General features: G+C 34.9%; 1 protein-coding gene across 1 annotated transcript in view; it reads right to left on the bottom strand.

Moving 5' to 3' along the window:
- Window positions 1-18,643, bottom strand: part of LOC591510 (signal peptide peptidase-like 3) — a 51,611-nt gene extending 32,968 nt beyond the window's left edge. The window contains exons 1-4 of the mRNA XM_791069.5: window positions 17,956-18,643; window positions 7,677-7,754; window positions 2,591-2,700; window positions 44-160 (exon numbers count right to left, since the gene is read on the bottom strand). Coding sequence (XP_796162.2) covers window positions 44-160; window positions 2,591-2,700; window positions 7,677-7,754; window positions 17,956-17,987 — 337 coding nt within the window. The 5' untranslated portion in view covers window positions 17,988-18,643. The remainder of the gene's footprint in view (window positions 1-43; window positions 161-2,590; window positions 2,701-7,676; window positions 7,755-17,955) is intronic.
- Window positions 18,644-18,940: the final 297 nt, after the last annotated feature.

Raw genomic sequence — 18,940 nt, 5'->3', positions numbered from 1 at the left:
CCCTTCTGGCTCCAAACCTAGTGTAATTCGATGATTGACATACCTGCTGTGCAGACTGCAAAGACCATCTGCATGGAATCGAAGAAGAAGAACATGACAAGAAGGGAGAATGAAGCTCCTATAGGAAGGAACATGGCTTGAGTTGCATCTATACTGTGAACTGTGGATAAAAAATACAAGGCAGGAGAGGATAATCAATAAGGGCTACATCAAGAAAACTCTAAGAACTGTTGAGAAATAATATACTATAATCACTTTCTAAATATCAAAGATGATAATGCCCTTGGGCAACATGAAGAAAATCTTATGAACTACCGATGAATAACAAGATAATAATAACCTGGGGATAACTTGACAAGAATAGTGTTAACTGGAAGGAAATGATAGAGGTAATTGATTTCTAAATATGAAAGATGATAAAACCCTGGGGTAACATGAAGAAAATTCAATTAACCGTGGAAGAATAATAGAGGTAGTCAATTTTCAAACAAGAAGATGATTATAACGTGGGATGACAAGGTACATTAACTACATGTACATGTACGTGTATAGAATGTGGGGAATTAATATTTAGAGGTAATCATTTTTTTAATATCAAAGTAACCATTCCCTTGGGCCTTCCATAATAAAAATATGATGTATCGTGGAGAAATAATATACGTAATCAATATCTAAATATAAAGATAATAATATCAACTTTTTTTTTTTTATTCATGATGAACTTTTATCAGCTTAAGATATAGAGATGAGATAAACATTTAAAAATCAAGATAATACACAGGGAGTTCTTCTGTAGTGCTTATTTCCATCAATCAATTGGCAAAGCACACTCCATGACTATCCTGGCTCTATAAACTAGTGTACTTGTTAAAATATATGTGCTTTATTCTCATAATTTTCATTTAAAGGTAATAAAAAGTTTTGGTATAGGGTCATGAATTTGGTTCAAATGAACATATTGGAAGCATATGCGATCCTACAATATTTAGTGATCGTTGTCGCGGTTGAAATCAAGTCTAAAGTTATGAAATTGTAAATAATAGACTCTTTATGTTGTATAGCTCCCTCTCAAGGTCAAGATATTAATTAAGCTATAAAACAATATTTTTGACTAAAATCGACCAATTAGCTATTCCCGTTTGGAAATTATGTATCACAACTACATCTTCTGAGATTTTCATGGTCGCAGCTACCACTGTACGGCCGTAGGCGCTATTCAAAATTTATCAAAATTTACCGGGGGGCACCGGTAAATTTTTATATTAAATTTTTCTCGAAAGCAGAAGTATTTTAGAGGATAAATTTTCTAGTGCTTATAATACATCCACAGGGGCATCCAAATATATCAAAATTGTAAAGAATCACTATCCACCCAATTTTCAAAATTTCCCAAAACTTTGTAATACCTTTAAGAGTACATGTATTACTATTTATGCTTATGATATCTGTAAAGTACGTTCTGTTAGAAGTCCATTGATACAAACCTGCATTAGGTCTTCATTGGAACCACTTTAATTACTGTTATTTATATTAAAAATATCTCTACTTTGTTTGTATTTACTATGCTGTTAATATTTTATCAAAATGGGAGAACAGCTTTAATACTGGTACTAAAATTATTAACCACACGTTTCCTGCAATATCAATTCCAAAGTTCAAATCATGTGATCTTTCCAGATACAAATCAGCCAAGAATCTCCTCTAAACATAATTATTCATTTTAGGAGGACAAGATGAAAAATTGAGATATTATTACAGTAGCAGTTTTCATTTCCTGACTCTAGTTTCATAATCTTGTAAACTATAATAAAGGTTGGTGAGGCTGTGATGATTTCAATCAAAAACATTGATGTTTTATCAAATTTGTCTGGTTCTTTGTCTATTATCACCACATTCAGACTACCGGAACTCATTGTACAGCTATATGATAAGTCATTACTAAATGTTCACTATAATAATAATATTACTTCCAAAAAAACTGTTACTAAAAATTGAAATTGCTAGAGGTTTAAATTTATGGGCATGTGAGCAAGAAGGACGTAACTCACTTGTTTCCATTCCCTTCACATTATAAGCCGATGTATGCCATGTGACCAGAGCTACCAATACCAACTGATTACAAATAATATTCTTTCCCATAAAAAAAAAAAAAAATCCTGATTTCAAAATAAAAATGCTATTTTTGATCGATAGGTACTTTCTCTTTGTTAGACTGTGTTCATTGAAATTTTGAAGAACTATGTATGAGTACATTTTACAACCATTTTGTTGAATATGCAAAAGTTTGTCGTGAATGATTGTTCAATGAACCAATGAGCGGCATGTACAGTAAATGTAATTTTACGGACCATATAATTGGTTGTTCGATGAACCAATGAACATCCCCAAATTGCTAATGTGATATGCTTGTAGGACACTCTACAGGAGAGAATGGGCAATTTGCCATTGAAAATGGAACACACACACAATATACACTAGCATATTCAAATTTTCAGATTTTTTTTTTAAACTGTCTTAATATTTACTTCAAAAAATCGTACGAAATAGATTAAACTATACTGCATGGTTGGCAGCTCTGTGTAACTCTTACCATTGCCATTTTCCGCTGGTGGTACATTGCCTGGGGGTGGCCCTGATAATGCATTATCCTTCTCTTCCCTCTGTAGTCTTTCTTTCTCTTCTTGGTCCATGTTTAGGGATCTAAAAAATAAAAACAAGGCAAAACTTACAATATTTCATCATCATTTAATAAATATCTAATGATAGCATATACATACATGTACTTCAGGATATGAGAGGGGGGGGGGGGGCAAACCGATGAATTGAAATCGAAATTCATGAGCTACCCGTAAGAAAGCCAGCACTGCCATTGACAATACATAGAACTCTCTTATGACCTTCTAGCAGGCAGTTTACAAATGTCATTAATCTTTAAGGTAATACAAAGTTTTGGTACGGGGTCATGAATTTGGTTCAAATTAACATATTGGAAGCATATGGGTTCCTACAATATTCAGTGATCGTTGTCGCGATTGAAATTGAGTCTTAAGTGATGAAATTGTAAATAATAAACACTTTTGTGTTGTATAGCGCCATCTCAAGACTGATATTTCTTTAGCTTTGACAACAATGTTTCTTGACTACGATCGACCGATTTTGCTATTCCCGTTTGGAAATTATATATCAGAACTGCATATTCTGAGATTTTCATGGTCGCAGCTGCCATGGAATGGGCTTAGGCACTATTTAAAATATTTGAAATTTACCGGGAGCACTAGTAAATTTTTCATTATTCAATTTCTCGAAAGCAGCAGTGCTTTAGGGGCTAAATTTTCTAGTGCTTATAATACATCCACAGAGGCATCCAAATATATCGAAATTTTGAAGAATTACTATCCACCCAATTTTCAAAATTTCCCAAAACTTTGCACTACCTTCAATCTGTTTACCAGAATTCTTTTTACAGTATTTTAGATCATTCAGGGAGATTTCAGAGCTACTGTACCGGTATATAAATTGTTCTCTACTCCATTGTATTTTTTCTCACTGTTATTAATACACGTCGATTCTCATACACAATTATATTAACGGTCAGGTATTTTAGAATGAAAGACTATATTAAGCCTATTTATTCAGGTAGTTGGTGTACTAATAAGTGTCAGAAAGAAGTGAAAATAAAGGACGGAAGGAAATGCCTGGCCAGGAGAGGTCGTCTGCACTGTTACCACAACTTGTCACTAGAACTGTCAGGTCAGGTTTGTCTGTTGGAAGTATAATCCTGTAGAGCTATATTAGCACATGCACATTGTACTCAGTCCAAAATTGTAAGCCTTATTTGATGTCAACAACTCTAGGCATATACTGACAAGTGGATTATGAATTTACTTTACAGACATAATATTTGTGGGATTCTTTACACAACTTTTCTTCAGTAGTGGTTCTATAGGGTGCGGGGGGGGGGGGGGGGGGGGGGACAAGCACTCCCCCTATTTTTCTTTACATGTCAGCCCCCCTCAAACTATTCTTCTACAGTGAAAAAAATACACGGGGGCTCAGGGCGAATTTGCCCCCGAAATGCCCAAAAGAGCCACTGTAAATTTGCATAGAGTCCAATGCAAAACACATTTTAGAGTGTTATTTTTATGCAGGCAAGCTTGAAAAGTAGCCCGCGAAAAATAAATATTCATTTTTTCCCTGTTCTTCTAGAACTGCTCTGGCTTTTCTCTATGCGATGTTTATCTAAGACGACCTGAAAAGGAAAATATGAGGTTAAAATATTATGAACTGCTCCATTAAAGCATCACACACACACGGATATTTTTAAAAACATGAAAAAAGACGCTTTGGATATTCTCGCAACGTTTTTTGAGCAACTGGAGTGTGGACACACTCAGTGTAAGCATTGATCTGCCGTCTGTTCTCAGGATGCCAAAGACAGAACATACCACATACCACAATATATATCTGAACAGAGGCGTAGCATGGGTTCAGCCATAGAGGGGGCACTGATGTCATGGAGGGGATCAGAAATATTGATTAGATAACATGGCAGAGAACAAGGCAATAGAGTAAGGGTGGGAATGAAGGGGGTCATTTCACCTTCTTTTCAAGTTGCCTTTCCTCACTCCCTTTCTTTTCTCTTTCCAACATGCGACTAGGAGGCATATATAACCCCATGCCCCTCGGTAGCTACGCCACTCTATTCATATACACTGTCCTGATAGATCAACTCTGCCTAGCTGCCGTCTGACCAATTTCCTACATCACTTTTCATTTTCTCTTTAACCTAGCTGCTCCATTATTTCTATTCTTCCATTCCCAAATCCCACTTATAGGAAAGTATTCCCTTCAGCTCTAGCTCAGCTAGACTCTCCTATAGATGTGACCTCACTTTTGATGAGACAATTCAGTAATGGCTAGAGAATGGAAGTGCAATCCAAGACTACGTCACAATGCTACGTCACAATGCTATAAAGTCACTATGCAGAATAGAATGTGGAGAAACATTTCAGAATACATCGATCAGCTGAAGTGAATGTGACAGCACACATATCTATCTTGTCTAAATCTAACCAAGGGGGATGTTATTCATACTTGGTTTTACAGGATTATGAGTTTTTAAAGCTTGGTCCATATGATACAAGATGGAAATTACTGCAATGCACATGGGGAGGGTTTATACAAGGAAATAGAGAAGTGGTTTTAGATAGAAAGTATTTATTCCCAGTTGGTCTTTCTGTATAACAATTGCTCCAACATCAAGGTTGGCAAAGAAAACAATCCCTGATTTAACTCAACTGATTACAAAAAAATTGATTGAAATCACCAATTTCTACATGTACATGTATGTGTGTTACTCTTGTAGTCTCACACCCCCCCCCCCCTTCTACACCTTGGTTTGAAAAAAGGTTGTATCTTTCTGATGGTGATGTTTAAGGTCAGTTCCTGTAGATGTAAACAATCTTATCTAATTGATACACATCTTTCAAACTAGTGCAAACAGCCATGTTTGAAAAAAAAATTACCACACCCTAGCATGAACTGTTCAAGCAGTACGCTGATCTACATGTTAATGTGCATGTTGGTGGATTAGGATTTAAACAAGTGTATCAATCAGATGTATGTACATCTGTGGAACTCATTTGAAGTAATCTAGACACGGACTCAGTTTTGAACCAGGGTCCATCAGTTTCACTTTGTAGGCAGATAGATGACCTTCACATAATCATGTAACATTACATTTAAAGCTAATATAATATATGTCTAGACTTTAGTTTAATATAACGAGGCCTAAATAGTTTCTATATCATGCCTGTGTTTGTGAAGCTAGCATGGGTTCCATAAGTAAATCTCCAAGAAATAAGGGGGAGGGGGGGGGGGGGGAAGAAAAAAACACCTCTAAAAAACCCTCCCAGATAGACCCGATGGAAACTGCTGAACGAACATTCCTCCCTACTTGCTTCCTAGATGACATGATTGGTGGTTACCATGGCGATGAAGCCGGCAGCCTAATGAAATGTTTCCAGCTGGCAGCGGAAGAGCCGGGTTATACAGAGAGGAGAGTGGTTGATTAAGACCATGTGACAAGGAGGTGTCATCTACCCCTATCACCGTGGACTAGAAAGCTAATGTATTTGCTGAATAATTGCCCGGTTGAGCGGGATGACGTTCCATTAGGTCATCATGGAGTAGTCACGTTCCTTGTTTTTAGCAACCTCCCGGTAAACCAAGGAGACACTTGTAGAGACATTATTTTATGGTAACAAACTATCAAATAAAATTATCAACTAAATTATTCATTCCCTCACCAAGTTTTGTAGTTTTTTAAGTATGTTGAAAAATTGATTTGTTCCAATTTATGTTTTTTGAGAATGTGACATATTAACCCTTGCATTAAAAAGTATTTAATGAAAACCCTAATTCAACCAGTTTACCTTTCATTTTTTAGTTATGAAAAACACTAAAAATATAAAATTTACTTGGGGTATGAATAATTTAGTTGTTAACTGTATATGACGGACTTTACAAAATTCCATTATATACATACAGGAAGAGGAGAAAATGGTGTCATAGAAAATACAATCGGCTGCCAATAAGATGGCCGTGATGAGAGCTGTATATTGTTGCAGACAGACAGCAAACAACATAAGGATACACCATACTTTGCATTGTCAAAATGATTTCCAAAGTTATGGAACATCTTTGATTAAACCCTATCTATCTCACAGAACCTGTAATATTTTAATTTCATATTTCTAAAGAATACATCAATCACATATATATGGGAATTTACATGTTTGACATTTTCCAATGATTTAGAAAAAAGAATTGTATGTTTGTTGTGGTTAATTTATGTTCTGCTTCAGGAAGCTCAACCTACATATATAAAAACAATTTGCCTATTACAAACTGTTATATTAATTTGTATTTAAATTTCATGTTGTTTTAATAAGTCAATGATATGGCAAAATCATTGACAAAAACATGTTTATTATCATAATATCTATTTGATGACTGACTTAATATTTCCCAACTAAAATAACTTGGTCATGGTTCAAAATTCAGCAACACGTGGGTGAAATGTAATTGATATGATTTACATCATGAGCGATGGCTCAGTCGGTAGAGCAGGGGTCTCGTAATCCGGTGACCCGGGTTCGAAACCAAGGCGATGCGCTAGTGCCCTTTGGTAAGGCATTAATCCTCATTACCAGGTCCCTCGGAGAGGACCTAAAGCCGTCGGCCGTCTGGTTGCTTACTTACAAGCATTTATGCTTTCTTAGCTGTCAGGTAAAATAACCACCATCATTCCATTCCATCATAATGGGAAAATATTATCAAGAAAATGTCAACGTCTGAGTGGGCACACATTAAATGTACTGGTATCGGCTATGTATTTTTAGGAATGTATAAGAAATTATTTGATTCTATGACTTTGTACTTGAAAATGGGCAATTGTAAAATATGGTACCGGTATGCATTTGGGGGGGGGGGAATCAAAAGTTACAGCAAGAAAGCTGATAAAAATTAAAAGATTTTTATGGTACTGTTATAATATTCAGTGTCTTGTCCTCAGGAAATGATACTTTACAAATCAAGCCATTACAATAATCATTATAATCAATTGTAATATATCTTTAGACTCAAATCCAGGGGTTTCATTGATTTCTTCTTACCTGAAACTTCCATAGACTATGAGGAGTATTGAGATGAGGAATGTTGAGACTCTGGATGAGTCTACCAATGAGTAGGCCCTGTAGTAAGAGAGAAAAAGAATACAAACAAGATGAGAAAGGGTGAACAATTAATGCAACACTAACTCACTGAACATGATAACAAAGAGATTGTGAAACTTTCAAATCATCTTTCAAATTTTATCTTTCAATTCCAATAACATGATCATCAGAAATCAAAAGATTTGGCACAGATACTGAAACCATCTGACCTGCCTATAAAATTGTAGCATAACAATCAAAAAGTGTTAATATTATTAGAACACCTGTACAACATGTTAAAACCAGATTGATCTGATGTGTAAATCAAGCTGTCATTTTGGCATGCATTTTTAACCAATTAACATAAAAAATTCGCTTGCCAAAGCGTGTACATTAAATAAAGTTGACATCAATGAACTAAAATTCAAATCTTATCATAACAAACAAAAAATCAGATACACTGGTGCTCCAAAATATGCCTCTGACAATAACTGCTCAGATTTTATTCTGTAAAAGATACAGGGTTTAGGCTTCAAATTGCAATTTGGTTTAGTTTAAGTTTAGGTTTAGGTTTAGGTATAGGGTAAAGGTTAGGTTTTTGTGCGATATGTGATTGCGTAAGAATTGTTGCTTAAGCATATGTCCTACAACGAATAGAGAGCACCTGAAGGGGATTGTGGTACAGCTCATTAAAATTCAACAGTATGCACTAAATGTCTACCGATAGTTAAAATGTTGAGATGTTGAGCTACTACTGTACATGTACATGTATGAGGTACTGCATGAAGACCTACATTAGGCCAATTTTATAACAGTAATCTTTGTTTATCTAAAGTGATTTGTGACTGATCTTCCTGAAGACCACCGAATAGGAAAGAGACTTTCTGTTTACAAATAAAACAAAACTCATGGATATCAAAGGGCAACCGAAAGCAACTAATATATCCTTATTTAGTTTCTCCTACTACCAAAACAAATTTGACACAACGTACCCCAGACACAATGGAAACTAGTATAGTGTGACAAAGGATAATATGTATGTGCAAGTGTACGATTGAAAGAAAGTAACATGGAAAAAAAGTTAAAGGAAGAATACATGTAAAGGCAGATAACTCTTGAATCTTGAATGAGAAACTACCGGTAGTAATTATTTTGTATTGATCACAATGTCCTTTTGTGTTTTTCTGGTAGTTATACCGTACATACAACAAAAGAGAGATATCCTCTGTTTGGAGTCAGAAAGGCATTATTAATATCGGTTAATTCCTTTGTGGCTCCAAACATATAATACTGAAGATACATGTAATGTAGGAGTGCACATTAGTTGTTCAACATGAATTTATCACCACGCCATTGTTAACCGGTAGCACAAAATTGTTTGGTACCAGCAACATTGACAACTTGGCTAATATGACCCGACACTTCCGTAATCTATAGTACTGAACATAAATATCATGTACATATTTGCATGTAATGTAGGAGTGCACATTAAAATCGCTGAACATGGACAATGTACACATACACTTAGAAATACATACATGTACATGGACCAGGCATGAACATACATGTAGGCTACATGTATATTTCCCCTTGGAGCTAAGGAATTAACTGATTTAAGACTGTTAACCCATTCTAATCCAAGAACTTCCTGCCCGGTATAATGTTGAGCCAACTGTGAGACGGTTTATATTCATTAACGAGGCTCTACTTTTCATGGTGGGGGAATACACTGAAAACTGCTGTGTTTTAAACAAAGTACATTTACTACTAGAAAGTATGTAAGTCTCTACATGTACATTCATGTAAATCAAAAGCATCACTATATTACTTTGATAGGCGGTGGTGTTGCAAGTACAGTACTTTTCCTAATTTGTTACTGACAAGCAGAAAAAAAAAAAATATAATAAAAACCAAAACATCTCCCCAACCCCCCCCCCCCCAACAAAAAAAACCCTGATTTTTCAAGAGTCACATCAACAACACCCCCTCCCCCCCCCACCCCCACCACAAACACACCTTGCAGTAATGCCTAGTTCCTAAAGCATTGAGATTTGGTTTAAAATTGTTGTATTGTAGGCTTTAAAACATTCCCACAGGAAGTACTGCACATGCAGACCAATGAGTTCATGCACTTAAAATGCAATGTAACACTCATAGAGTATTATCTAAACAGATAAACAACTATGATTCTATGTAGATACTTCCTAGTATTTGATATGATACATATCAATGACATTCAAATGGACATACCTAAAAAAATATCCGTAACATTACATTGTACCTTACATGAAAATGTAATCTAACCTTCACTGGCTACAATGTGCTTGAATCAATACAGACACACTTTAGTACATTACTCTCATCAATGTAAATCACACAATCTTTCATGACTAATATTAAATAACAGTTCCTCTCTAAATAACATTTATTTACACTTTATCACTCAAGACCCTCGTAAGGTAGCCCAAATGGGTTTTTATTCAAACAAAGATTCACATTTATGGTGAGTCCTTTTTGCCCTCAGCTGCATTTTATCACTTTATTGAAGTTGCTGGAAGCGCTGTACACAATGTCATGTTTCCCCAACTACAAGAAAGAGTCCAAAGTCCGATACACCGAATTAATTCTTGAACTAGCTCCATTTACAACCAAAATTGTCGGTTTATATCACATTTCAAAAATAAAAAAACCCACCTCTGGAGTGTGATTTTTTTAAAAGCCCGCCGAAATTTCAATGTTTTTTTGCAGTGCAAAATCTAACTTCTGTGAGATACCTTTTTTTTGTCACGTGACTCTCCTTGCTAACGCATGCAGGGTATCCAGGAGTGGGAAAATGGGCACTACTCACCAACAAAACTATATGAGCATGCAAACTTCCAACGATTTTCCATGGGTTTTTCCAGTAGTGATAAATAGTAGTCCTTCCCCCCCAAAAAATTTAAAATTTAAAAAAATTGATGTTTTTTCAAAATGGTCTTTGTGGATGTGTAAATGGGCCTAGTGTTCAATGTACTATGGAGTGCTTGCCCTATCATGAGACGCTGCACAAACATGAATTGTGTGCAGTTTTGTAACAATAATGGCATGTCTCTTGTAATGCTCATTTTGAAAATACAGTCAGCATGGAGATAATACAATGCTCTTTAAATTTGGTTACATACAGTGTATTCCTAATGAGGGTGAGAGATCAAGAAATTAGACAAGAGGTCTCCAACCACTATTCAATTGAGTCAATTGCATTATCTGAAAAAAGTGATTCTAGGTGGCATTACATGTACATGCTACTTTGTATACCAGTAAACAAGAAAATACTTTTCTGTAACCATGACTTTTTACAGCCAAAGTGTTTTGAAAGTTGGACCGAGATGTTTGTTACTATTAGGGAGCACTAGTATCGAAAGTGCAACGTGATGGAAACCTAATCTTCATTGGATCTCAACTCACATCAGCATGACACCTCTTCAACAAACATAACCTCTCACCCTCGTCACTCAGTCAGTCAGAGTTTCTAAATTGGCAACACCGCATCCATATCAACTACTGGTACAGATTTTGTATCGGAGCTGCTAACTTGGCAACACAGCATATGAACAAACTATTTTGTATCAGAGCTGTGTTCTTTGACCACAATTAATATTAGAATCAAAATCATTCTCTGTTGTATTGTATTGTATTGTATTTATTTTCCGTCATTTAAAAAAATACATCAACATAATTATATATATATATATTTACAATCATAAAGACACACTTATAAAAAAAGAAAGACGGAGGGATGGCCCTACTCAGCGTTGTTAGCATAACAATGCTGGTTTACAGAGGGGTCCCTATAGAAATAGAAAACATGAAAATAGTTATTACAAAAGTAAGGAAAACTTACAGCAAAATAAGAACTTACAATAATAATTACAAATTCGAGTAAAACAAGAAACATGAGAGAAATATTTACGGTATTTATAAAAGAGAGAAAGCTAGACAAGTAAATTATTTATTAAAAAAAAAAAAAAAAAAAAAAAAAAAAAAAAAAAAAAAAAAAGATACAGCTACAAGAAGTCTGGAATAGTATTGTTTAAATACTTTTTGAATGTTTGAACAGTTTGAAGTAATTTAGTGGTAGGAGGAAGAGTATTATATTGAATTGAGCTTCTGTATTGGGTAGTTCTGCGACAATATTCAGTTCTAGGTTTAGGGAGAACAAAGTTACCGGAATTGCGGAGGGAATAAATATGAGAAGGGGGTTGAAACATTTCATTCATACTGGGAGATAACATATTATGGACTGATTTATAGACAAATACATTAAGATTTTTCTTACGCCTGGATTCGAGAGATGACCATTTTAAAAGTGAATGAATTTGTGCGTTAGAAATGTGTTCATATGGATTAACTTTCATTATTATTCTGCCCGCGCGATTTTGGAGAGTTTGCAGTTTCTTAATATATTTTTTATCACATGAATCGATTAAAATGTCTGCATAGTCAAAAAGGGGTAAAATAATTGCTTTATATATCAAGTTCAAATTCGTCTCATTAATAAAATAACGTAGTCTAGCCAAATATTTTACTAGGTTTCCAACCCTCTTACATAATTTATCTATATGGACATCCCACTTAAGTTTGCTGTCGATAATAAACCCGAGATATTTTATACTGTCAGTCTGTTGTATTGCAATATTATTTATATATACATTTAATTTATTACATTTACTTAACATATGTCTAGAGCCTATGAGTAAGGATACAGTCTTATCAAAATTCAGTGTTAACTTATTATTGCACATCCATTTATAAATATATGACAAGTCATGATTTAGTTTATTTTGAACACTTTCCACATTAAAATCTGAAAAATAAAGAACAGTATCGTCAGCGTAAAGTTGAATGGAACAATAATGTGTATATTGAGTTAAATCGTTAACGAAAATAATGAAAAGCAAAGGCCCCAAAATGGAACCCTGCGGTACACCAAAAGAAATGGGTAAATGAGATGAAAGAGTTGAACCAAAATAAGTGGAAATAAACCTGTTATGTAAATAATCATTAAACCATGGCAAACATTCTTCAGCTATACCAATATTACGTAGCTTTTCGAGGAGCAAGTCAGGATCAACGCAATCGAAAGCTTTTTTTAGATCAATAAATACTGCTCCTGTATATTTTCCCTGATCAACAGCGTTCATCCATCTATCTGTAATTTTAACCAAAGACGTTATTGTTGAGTGTTTACTCCTAAAGCCAAATTGTTCTGCTGATAAAAGTTTGTTTTCTTCTAAAAAGGAAACTAATTGCCGCTGAACAAATCTTTCCAGCAATTTTGATACCGTAGGTAGTATTGAGATAGGACGAAAGTTATTTGGGGAATTTTTGTTGCCAGATTTATGAATGGGAATGACTTTTGACCTCTTCCATTGATTTGGAAACTTATACTCGAGGAATGATCTATTAATTATGTGAGTAAGATATGGAACAATAATAGGAGCACACATTTTCAAAATTTTGGAAGAAATCCCATCTAAGCCCACAGAAGTATTATCTTTCAATTTCATTAGTTCTTTTCGAACATCATTTTCAGTGACTAAATGAAACGTAAACTTAGCATCATTCTTAACACGAACTTCATCATCATTTATTGAATGTGGAGGATCATGAAAATTAGAGGCTAACTCTGCACCGATAGAAGAAAAAAATAGATTAAACTCATTAGCTCTCATATCAGAATCATTTACATGGGCTTCAGTGCTATTAGTACGAGATGTTGGCAAAACAGTCTTCAAAACCTTCCAGACCTCAGTAGATCTCCCCATAGCAGAGGACAGTTTATTAACATAATATTGTCTTTTAGTTTTTCTTATTTCAAAAGTTACTTTATTTCTTAACTTACGATAACAATTCATAGCATCGTTATTTTTGCTTTTCCGTACTTTTCTTTTGGCTTTATCACGTTCCTTTATCAAATTCATGATTTCAGAAGTCATCCATGGAGAAATTTTATTTTTGATTCTTCTGGATTTAGAGGGCATAATAGTATTGACAACTTCCATCAAGTAATTCTCCCACAACTCAACTGCTTCATCAATATCATGAGCTAAGTAAACATTCTCCCAGGGTTGATTATCAAGCTGCTCACAAAAATTTACAATATCAATACCTTTCATTTTTCTATACGTTATAGTACGAGGAACATGGTGAGTACAAGGTAGTCCCCAAACAACATAATTCAGTGAATGGTCACTTAATCCAATATTGATAACACCAGATAACTTAATTTGATCAATCCTGTTAGTAACCATCAGATCTATTAGGCTAGATGAGGTATCAGTAACACGGGTGCTAGTTGTGACATTTATGTTCTCAAGAGAATAAATATCATGTATTTGCATCAATCTCTTAGTTTCACTATGTAAAGGGGTCTTTAGAATATCACAATTAAAATCGCCCATAATGACCGTACTATGATTAAAACTGTCAATAAAAGACAACAACGATTCATAATGACAAAAAAGCTCAGAGTAACTATTGGGAGGACGATACCAAGTAATAAAGACATAGGGGTGAGAAAATTTATTTCGAACGAGGATTGCTATAGCTTCCAAATTATGTAAAGATTCATGATTTAAAACTTCAAAATCAATGCAATCATGTATATACACAGCGACACCCCCTCCGTGCCGATTTCTGTCTTTACGAACGATTTTGTAATTATCAATATCTATTTCACTGTTCATAATGGAATCGTCCAACCAAGTTGGATATTTGTTGAATAAGATTCTTAATTCATTAACATTTCGCAATAAACTTCTAACATTTAATTGTACCATTTTCGTACCCTTTGTAAATAACTCTTTGAGCTTAGCTGGAACTAGATTATCATGATTATTATGAAGGCAATCACTAACTACTGGGTTTGACTGAACATCAGACAATACGGAATGAATATTACTATCTTTTTCTCCACAGCTATCTTGAGATTGAAAATTAAAAGGCAATTCAGAAAAAATACACTTACTACAAATCCAGTCTTGACTAGAATTGAAAAAATCCAGACCTAAACAAGAACATGAAAGATGAATCCAACTATTACAAACTACACATTTAACAGCATTCTGATTATTTCTGACTGTTTTTGCACAAGAAAGACAAGGATATCTTAGAGGCATAAAAAATCAGTTTCATTGAGTTTTCAAACCAACGAAATAAGCTTACAGTTTGGAGTCAATATCAGCGAGGCTTGTGATGGAGATCTTCTTGCCGTTCGCATTGACAGCCGTGATCCTGCCGTCAAGCGTCCAGACTTTCTTGACATTCTCTCGACAGAATCTTGACAGAATCACTTGCTATTAAATGAATATATTTGTTTACTGACACAAATACTGAATCTTCAAAACCTAGTATTTTGAAGGAAACCTTCCAATGTTCTTCTCAAAATTGGTATGGTGTTTAAAATAGCTAGAACAATGTTTACTGTTAAAGCTACAGTCTCTTTATAACCATACAATAAATAGTGATGTCTGAACATATGTCAAAATCACAACAAAATCCATCAATTGCATTGTGACATAAACCTGTATTGAGTGAGAACAACTACGACCCACTTATACATGTAACACTGTGAGAAACAACAAATGTCATCATTTTACAGTCCATTGCACATGGTGAACTTCTTTTACAGAAAACTAAATATGTGCTTTGTTATGTAAATTGTATTATGTATGGTGAGAATCAGTGTATGTCAACACACCAAATCAAGTCTAATTGATTAGATTATTAACAGACTTTGAACAGCTGACAAGACATACTGTAGACCAACAAATATTGCTGTGTTTTGTAAGCACTTGATGGACAGCAAAGGACTATTGACTATTGATGTACACATACTCTTTGGATTGAATGCATGTATCAGAACGTGTTACAACAGAAGATTAATAGATATATTTCCACATGACTGCAATATCTGCATGCAAGTTCTCCTGGGAGAATGAGTGCTAGAAAAACTGCTTGCTTTAAAAGAAATGCCCACCTTACACTTGATACAGGAGTGAGGTGTGATCCCTGTACAGAATTCAGTAGTCATTGGATTACAAAGTAATACTCCAATGTTGCTGTTCTGAGGAACTTATTCTTAATTTGTCATTCATACCTTAGGGGCCAGAAGAATTTTTTAAAAGCCTGACCAGTGGAAATTGCAAAGCAGGTAGATTTCATACTTCTTACAAATAAATACAACAAAACTACAGGGAACAGATACATGTAATACACGCTGGTGGCAGCGGTGGGATTTGAACCCATGTTTTTATGTTTTTAGGTAATCAAAGAAAAGACAATGCCTTATAAAATGACGACATTTTATTTGTAAGAGGAAGACTAGAAGACTAGATTTCAAGAGTAATCTCTGTGTTTTGCAAAGTACAATTTTTTCCATGTGAGAAAAATATAAACATATAAGCACATTAGAATATATTTATCAATATATTTTGTATAGATCAAGGCTATACACAAACAACTTAGAATGATGTAGGGAGCAGTTTCCAATGCATCATCTAGACTCTAAGAAATGCTAACACCACCACCAGCACCCCCCCCCCACCCCCAAACAAACAAAAACAGGTGATTGCCATTGCCATTGGACAGTAGCTGCATATAACACTGTTCTACAAGGAGGTACAGGCACCCAGTGGGTTTATGTTCTTATGGACCAGGGCTACACAATACCGATGACAAAAGAACAACTGCCTTGGAACATGCATACGCATACATAACACTGAGGGGGAGCCGCGCATTGTCCACACACCCTAAATATGGAACAGAATACAATGTCCTTTTACCAAAGTCTGCAGAAACCCACAACAAAGAAGAAACTCAGCTAGCTAGCTTGACTGTTTATGTGTGCATGCATCACTGATTCACTATTCATTCCAAGATGCCTTAAAGAGGTGATCTTTCTGACCCAACAAACACCTAACCCTCCTTACAAACAAAGTACCCTGTCCATGCATTTACATGTACATGAGACAGATAATCTACAAAGTACAAAGGGTGGATAAGAATCATCGTTCTGCACGAATCTTCAAGATTGAAGGAAGCAGACTACACCAAAGAAGAAGAAGAAGAAGATAAATCAAATATATTTTTATCACATAAAATAAAGTCAATTTTTCCTTACAAAGAAAGAAAGATGATTTTTTTTCTCACTAGTGCTATTTTAAAGAAAAAAGTATGACATGTACATGTATGACTATAATGATACTACTATAATGGTACGACTATAATGATACGACTATAATGATACTACTATAATGATACTACTATAATGGTACGACTATAATAGTGCAACTTAAAAGCCTATAAATCCATATACATGCTTAACAGACTGCTCTTATATATAGATACAAGAGAATCAACAATTAACAAGCTTAGCTTTTGTACTAGATTCCCCGTATTTAACTACAAATATATTTGTTTAATTTCAGTCAATTGTATTATAATTTATGTTATTTCAACTGTATTATTATTACTTTCATGGCTTGATATTGTAATATGCATTTTTTTACAAGAAACAAATCTAATTCTTATTGGTATTGCTTATGGTAATATGAATAGAATAATAAATAATATAAATAATATAAAATAAATATGAAATACTAAACTGAAATGATACATCCAGACCCCTAAATGTAGAGTAAACATAAATAACATTATCTCTCATGTTTTAATTGTATTATCTTTGAAATACCACATATATAAGAAGAACAATAATAACCAATATGGGGAGATTCTTATAAAAATATTGTTTGTCAGCCGTAGCCTAATTTGTGCCATGCTTCATCTACATGTATAATCATGATCATAACAGGCTGACATGTAGTATGTACGAATGGATATTTTTAAGCCACACATCATCATCTTTTCCAAGTTTCACTTGGGGAAAGACCAACAAAATCATGCCAATATATATGTGATATGTGATAAGACAGTGATTGAAAACACTGGTCTCTGTGCATGAAGAGAATAAATGCAAGCCTGTCATAATTATCCAAAACTGAATAACTGAATAACTTGCCAGTTCAACATGACTGAGCTGAGCATGAACAATGAAACTTGCAATTTACATGAGAATTATTATTCTAAACAGATCCCCTCCGCGCATCAGGGTTTTACAGGAGACTCTGAGGAATAAAAGAGCATTGATATTTGAATAATAGTACGAGAGTGCAGCATGCAGTATTACAGGACGATAACTTACAATTCCATATTGGTTTGGCTGATCTCCTCCATGTTGGTATGAGGGAAGTTTCTAATTAAGACAGGAAGAGAAATCACAGTTCCATTTCAGCACAAAGAAGCAGGCAGCTTAGATATATCCACAAAATTCACAAGGCTTGAATGAGCTACAAACAACAGCAGGTTACTTTCTATGAATCCAAACCCTTCTCCATACCGCAGGCAGGGTTTAGCTAGCTATAGAGCTAGTGTGCAATGAAGACGTATAGCTAGCTGCACTAGCCATGCACGGGATGGATAGAGCATCTGTGTATACACCATGTAGAAAGTTTGGCCATGAACATGAACCGCTATTTGCCACTTCCTTCCCAAATACTTTCTCTCGTTCTACCCTGAATGCACTGTGCACGCTAGCTACGTAGCTGGATGCATATGAATCTAGGCCTCTCTATGCACGACAGCACACACTCACTCGTCTTCTGTCTCTTCGTAAAGAAATGACCCAAACACTGCCAGCTCTGCCGCTATGCAGTAACATAGGTCCCTCCTTCGCTCGCTTTGCATACAGGCTTTGTTTGTGTGTGTGGGTTTAAAGGGGGGTGTGTATACAGCAGTATAGCGTAGCTGCGTAGTGTTGTGCACTTGTAAGCAAGCTCCGTCTTGAACCTGCACATGTATGCACTGCTTAGGTTATTATTCCTTAGTATGATCTGTAGGCCGGCTTAGCTACTGTAGACCCATGTCTTTGATCTGATATCTTTACTTTTATTCAGGATACAAAAGCTCCCAAACTACAATGTAACTACAGATTATCCTACCAGTACCAATTAAGACTAATAAGAGCCCTTATTCCTCAATAAACACCTCAAAACAATTGTTCATTTAATGTTTTGTCTTGTTGTGGTTCCTATAAAGCCAAATAAGGAAACAACCTTTGTTCAGCTAAGTCAAACCCATAAGCTGTTTTTCCTTTTGATTAACTAAAGCCTTCTTCAAATGTGGTGAGC

Source organism: Strongylocentrotus purpuratus, unplaced genomic scaffold (genome assembly GCF_000002235.5).
Source record: "Strongylocentrotus purpuratus isolate Spur 01 unplaced genomic scaffold, Spur_5.0 spur5_scaffold_2, whole genome shotgun sequence".
Taxonomy (NCBI): Eukaryota; Metazoa; Echinodermata; class Echinoidea; order Camarodonta; family Strongylocentrotidae; genus Strongylocentrotus; species Strongylocentrotus purpuratus.
Note: the sequence above shows the minus strand (reverse complement) of the source record. Positions and strands in the feature narration are given on the sequence as shown.